The sequence below is a fragment of the Pinus tabuliformis genome, chromosome 5_2, assembly GCF_031772625.1.
Source record: "Pinus tabuliformis cultivar Carrire ecotype Pingquan chromosome 5_2, CPIR1, whole genome shotgun sequence".
Classification (NCBI taxonomy): domain Eukaryota; kingdom Viridiplantae; phylum Streptophyta; class Pinopsida; order Pinales; family Pinaceae; genus Pinus; species Pinus tabuliformis.
Window position 1 is genome coordinate 368,432,254 of NC_142306.1, and position 6,702 is coordinate 368,438,955.

At 30.0% G+C, this 6,702-nt stretch overlaps 1 protein-coding gene across 1 annotated transcript; it reads left to right on the top strand.

The window, feature by feature from the left end:
• Positions 1 to 1,330: 1,330 nt before the first annotated feature.
• LOC149158986 (uncharacterized) lies at positions 1,331 to 5,204 on the top strand. Its single transcript, XM_089436386.1, has 3 exons — positions 1,331 to 1,656; positions 1,776 to 1,816; positions 4,580 to 5,204. The coding sequence occupies exons 1-3, from the start codon at positions 1,545 to 1,547 to the stop codon at positions 4,901 to 4,903; spliced, it is 477 nt and encodes a 158-aa protein (XP_089292512.1). The 5' UTR covers positions 1,331 to 1,544; the 3' UTR covers positions 4,904 to 5,204.
• Positions 5,205 to 6,702: the final 1,498 nt, after the last annotated feature.

A 6,702-nucleotide genomic window follows, 5' to 3' on the forward strand; every position in this document is an offset into this window, starting at 1 on the left:
GCAGAGTATTACATATTACATTTTATTGCTGTAGGCTGAACTTATACCATATTTATTGTATTATATTTTTTTGACTTGATAAAAAAAGATTAATATATTTTTTTGACTTGATAAAAAAAGACTAAATGTCTAAATCATGCCTCATATTGACTATTCATCTCTTTATTTTTATCTAAGTCCCTCCTCATTTAATGAATAAGACAAAATGTATAAAAGTTATAAAATCACAAACATGTGCATCATTATTTAAAATTATGTAGTGATATTTCAACTTCCTATAAATTTATTATTTATTTATTTTTAAAATATTTGATTAAATAAATTAATATTTTCTTAATGATATTTTATTTTATTATTTATTTATGTTTAATCATTAATAATTCAAAATCTGTATATGATTGAACATAGAGATAAAGATTTTACCGCTCTAAATTATTTTAAATTATTAAAAAAAACAAATTTCAAAATAATGAAAAATTCAACTTTTTTTAAGATCTAATTCCAATTATTATAAAAAAAAAAAAATTCAAAATAATGAAAAATTCAACTTTTTTTAAGATCTAATTCCAATTATTATAGAAAACTTTATGACCTAATTAAAGATAACCTTTCCGAAAATATTTCTTAACACAAACATATTATACTTTAGTTTCTATAATTTTGAAATTGCTCTTACCAGTCTATAATATCTGGAAATTGCTCTTAAAATATTTGAGTTGCACATTGACTCCCTAACCATTCTGCACTCTTTCTAAAGTATTATTGAATATTTGCACATTGACTCCATCACTATAATTCTGAAATATTTCTAAAATATTGTTGAGCTGTTTCTAAAATATTCAGGTTTCACAACTGTGACACAGTTAGGTAGAAATGGGGAAAAATTTCGGAATGCACAGTAAAACCAGTGACCAAGCTGTTTCTAAAATATTCAGGTTTCACCACTGTGACACAGGTGGGTAGAAATGGAAAAAAAATGTCGGAATGTACAGTAAAACCAGTGACCAAACTTTTGAAAAGTCTCCTTATTAGGCAGAGAGGACGAATGATGAAGCTCCAAAAAGGAGTCAAAAGGCATTCGACCAATTACATAAGAAAGGAATCCAATGATTTGTTAAGGATCGTTGGAAGGCACGTGGAGGTAATCAGATAAAAAGATTTGCAGCCCACAGAATCCACAACAATATTAAATAATTTTGAGCGATAGAGACGAAATATTAGACACAAGTGGTATTGAGAACCACTGAAAGTGGCCAGAGATAAGGGGTATAGAAATGACAGAATGTGCTACTCCAATAATACCATAGCTCTGATTTTTTTCCTCATGTCCCCATCTGCAGCCAGCTGTTTGTTTTGAAGGTCCATGCAGCTCCACTACCATGGAATCTTTTTGGGGTCCTCTGTTTTGATATTGTTTCTGGGCCACAATCTCCTTTTACATCAATAGCGACCGCTTCACCTGCCTCACCTGCTTTGAATCATGGAACCTTTCATGCCTCCCTTGTTCATATACACATTAATTTCATTCTCTCTTTAATTGCTGAATGTTTGCACCATCCTTTGAACTTGGGGCAATCATGGGGCGAACTTTTCTTTCTCATCTTGCCCAGCTGAGTCTCCTCGTGTTCCTTCTCATGTCCCTCTGCGCAACCTTAGGTATGTTCTAATCCTTTACTGTGATCGCCATGGCGTATTTGGTTTATTTTTTTAACACCTCTTTCGCCTTCTTTGCCTATCTTATAAACTTTATTCTCATAGAGCTTTGGATGTGCCAGATGTGAGCTCCTGGTTCACTGCAGCGCTTCAAGGATCACAGGTTAGTTCGAAATTCCTAACAACTTTTTCCCTCTTGTTAACAGATCGGTCTTCTTCCATTTAATAAATGAGCTAGTCTCTGCATAGATTCAGCCTAGTCATCTAAAAAATATATCGAATTCTGTTTGGTTCCTGTTATTCATTTGAACAAATCTTGTGTTTTACACTGAATCAACTTTTCCCAAAATCAAGTTCATGACTTGAGTAGTTTTTACAGTTGTTAACATATCAATCTTCTTCCATCTAATAAATGAGCTAACCTCTCCCTAAGCTCAGCCTAGTTACTTAAAAAAACATATCAAATGCTGTTTAGTTCTTAAACTCTATGTTTAAATTATTCCTCTGAACAAGTACTGTACTTCACACTGAATCAACTTTTCTCAAAATCAAGCTCATGAATTGAGTAGGCCCTGCACCTTTGAAATTGGCCATGAATTCCAAATAATAAATATTCAGAGCTAAATTTATATAGTGATACAGATTCATATAAACTCCAGATTTCCTTTTTGCATTCTTTCATAATATTTAAACATTCAGTTTCTGACTTTTATCTCTTTTATTTTGTTTACAAGCTAGTCCACCTTGGACTTTATTCTCTCAAATATGTGCTACTGAATATGTTGTTGCTGCTTTAGTTTCTTCTCTTATGAAGAATTTATTGAATATGTTTGCTGTTTAGATTTTTCTTTTGTCTAGAATTTGTTGTGTGAGTAACTGAAGCTGAGTAATAAACCATCTGTAGAACTTGTTGAACAATAGACTATAAATAGCAAATAGAACATAAATACTACTGTGTGCTGTTATTTAAACTTTAAAACTTTAAAATCTTCTCTTCTGAGTTTTCTTATAAAAATGATCAATTTTATAATGAAAAAAAATTTACTATTTAGAAAGCACAGCTTGAATGTTCCAGCAGCTCTGTCAATCCTTCAGGAAAAAATATTATGATGAAAAATATCTTTATTACTTAGAAAATACATCTTGAATGTCCCAGGGGCTATGTCACTCCAAACGTTTTTCTCTATCAATTGCTTAATCTTTTCATCAAAATCTTCCAAGTCATGCACAAACTTGACCGTGGTTTTTCTCTGTGAACTGCTTAGTATTATCACCAAAATTTTGCAAGAAATGCACAATCTTGACTCTGGCTTTTCTCTATGAACTGCTTAGTTTTATCATCAAAATCTTGCAAATCATGCACAAGCTTGACTCTGGTTTTTCTCTATGAACTGCTTGGTATCATCATCAAAATATTGCAAGTCATGCACAAGCTTGACTCTGGTTTTTCTCTATTAACTGTTTAGCCTTATCATCAAATTCTCGCAAGTCATCCATAAGCTTGACTCTGGTTTTTCTCTGTGAACTGGTAAGTCTTATCATTAAACTCTTGCAACTCATGCAGAAGCTTGACTCTGGTTTTCCTCTATCAACTGTCTACTCTTATCATGAAAATCCTGCAAGTCATGCACAAGCCTTGCTCTGGTATAATTTGAACTTGCCCTGAATTCACATATTAGATGCTATAGTTATATCTAATATAATGTAGTTAGCTATTAATTTTAGCGAAATTGGCATACCAGATGTTACAGTAATATTGAATAAATGAAATCTTCCATCCATTCTGATGAGAGTTCACATGAGCAGTGAAGAATTATAGATGAGGTTGATTTTAACCATGTGCTTTCTAATTTGACCATTGATTTAATGGTTATTAAAATAAGTTTAATAAATTTGATTTACTCAGAAAATCATTTTATAATCAACAGTTTTAAAGCATAATTTACTTAGCACTCACTGAATCAAATTAACCATAAAACCCTTGATAAACATTGGACGTTTATATAGCTGATGCCAAATTCAGCTCTCACAAGAATATACATATATGTGCTTGCTATTTTGTGGAGGAATATAAGGTTGATTGGTTTTAGTTTCGAACTCTTTTATATTTTTATATGAGATGTGTAACTGTAATGTATTGTTGTTAACATAATGGTCGTTAGTGGCTTGATGAATATGATGGTTGTGAGAATATGTATGCTCTTTGTAGGAAAGCTTTCTTTTTCTCTTGGTTGTGGAATCTGATTCATATTTCTGATTAAAGTTATGAAATTTGTTATATAATTATTTTTTAGTAAATTTTTTGATAAATTATATAAGCAATGTGTGATGGTTTATGTTTCGAATTTACTAATGAGGTTTATTTTCAGGACCAAGATAGATTTTATTAGTAAGTTGGAAAGGTCGATCATCAATCATTGCTTATGTGATCTGTGGGAAAACAACTTATGATAAATTATGTACAACGATGTATATAATTTATTTATTCATTTTTGTTAATTGAATTTATTTTTGAAAGTAGGAAAGAATGATTAGGATCTTTCTAAACAAATTTCTATAAATAACATGATAAGCTTTGAACTTTGATATAATAGAATCTAACATAGGGGAGAAATGATTAAGATCCTCTTACACGAATTAAATAATTAAATTCCTATAAATAACAGGATAAACTTTGAACTTTGATATAATAGCTTCCAATCTTATTGTTAAAAATAAATAATCTGTCTTCCATAAAAATATTTTCCAAACAAAAAAATCCTTCTTTCACAGAAAACACTACATGTAATTCTTTGAAATAGTTATAAAAATTGTTACTGAATGTAAATGTATGTATACCTGAGAACTATTCCAGGCGCCATTTCTTCAGTTGAAAAAAAAAACTCCACCCTAACCGGAAAACACTACATGTCATTTTGTGATGTAGGGAATGCGGATGGCCGACCTGCGTTTTCTGGGTGACCCCAAGGAGACTTCTATCGATAAAGTCGGCAATAAGGAATTAGAAGCTCAGTTTTATCCCCTTCCTGAGACGCGATACGAGATACTGAGAAGCGATGAATACAACAGGAGAAAATTAGCGCCTTTTCAGTTATGCTCGGGCTGTACATGCTGTGCATCCACTGATAGCAAGGATGTGTGCACCACCTCTGCTTGCTGCTACTCCATAACCTGTGGATTACCAGACAAGCCTTATGGCGTATGTGCCTTCACGCCCAAAGCTTGTAATTGCACAAGTTGTGGAACTTAACGAACTCACTGTATGTCATGTCACTTTCGCTGTACATTACGTTATTGCTTCTCACACTGGACATTATGGAAGTTAAACAACCTCTGATTTGCTTGCCTTTTCCCAGAGTGGTTATCACAGGATTTATTTCTTCTGCGTCACTGTTGTATACGAGAGTAATATTAAGAGTGGTTGGATTTCTTCCTTTTATGTCAATGTTGTATACTATGAGAGAGTAGCAGTAAGATGTAATGTGAGAGGAATATATAATAACCAAAAAATGTACTTGTAATAGTCATATTTTTTATGTTTATACTTTTTTATATAATAATGAATAATAGCCATGTGTCACGTAGTTACTGGGATCTGCGATTTGTCTTCTTCTTCATGAATTAGGAGTTTGAATTTTGGATCTCTCAGTTTCTTTTTACAGATTTCACATTATTTCAATCACCGATTGAACTGATTAAAGATTTATACTTTTATTTTTTTGGAAATAAATTAATGAATGTACTTGATTATATATTTATACTTATATTTTTTTGAAGTAAATTAATGAATTTTTGATTAATCAAATAAAGATAAATAATATTTCAATATTTTAAAAAGTAATAATACATAATATAAAAAGTATCTAATAAAATAAAATTTAGAATTTTTTTGCACAAATGATTATAAAAAATTATTCTTATTTTATTTCTTTTGATTATGAGTTATTTAAGGAGTTTAAATCTAAGAATTATATCTTCTAATATCACTAACCAAATATTCCAATTATAAAAATAAAAGATGTGTAGTCTAGTTAATAGATGAAATGGTTCTTTTTAGGGTATTTTTTCTAGTTTTGCCTAAAAATATCATAGGTTTAAGTTGTTTACTCTATAAAGTTCTTGTGTCTATTGAATCTATTTATGTTTTCAAAAATGGCATTTTAAATAAGAAGAAATCAAAATTTTGCTCAAATTTATATTATATGATTCCTTCCAAAAAAAAATCATTTCATCAATTAATTAGACTAGCCAAATAAACTATAAAAAGCAATTTTGATATTTTGAAAATAAATAATAAAATCATTTTACAATATAATAATTTCATATTTTGAGAATGAAGAATAAAATCTTCTTACAACATAATAAATCAAGTGATTTTTAAAATTAATGTCTTATTATAACATAATTTTAATATAAAAGATTAAAAAATTACAAATGTCAAGTTCATAATCTAAAAATGTAAGAAATTAAAGAAGTCCAAACCTTAAATTTGTAGAACCATTTAAGATGAACATGAATGTTAATAAAAGGTGAGTGTTGTAAAGAATAATTGTGTGAGAATGAGTCAAAATAAAGTAGGAAGAGTAACTTATATCATTCAAAATTAGATAATATTTTTGGATCAATGGAATTCAAATTTAGTACATTGTCAAATTTCAACTATTTTTTTTTTGTGTGTGTAAAGTCAAACCATTCATATTATTTTGCAAAAGGCTCATACAAATAGTTATCCCTTGTTATTGATCTATCACTTAGGAAACTATACTAGTAAAATAAGTTTAAAGTTTTGTAATGGTTGATTCCATAAGTTATCTATAGTTTGTCAAAAAGAACATAAAACTAGTAGAGAAATAAAAACATAAACTATAAACATGCTAGTGACATTGACATTGTAAAAGTTCTGCTTAAAGTGACTGACTTGCTTGAACTTCATTCAATTGGAGAGTCCACCCAAACTAGTGGTTGTGGCTCACTGTCATTGTATGAGGAGGAAAATTCAAGGTTTGTTAAGTTCTTGCCTAGAGTTGTTACCTTCATGTTAAGCATGTC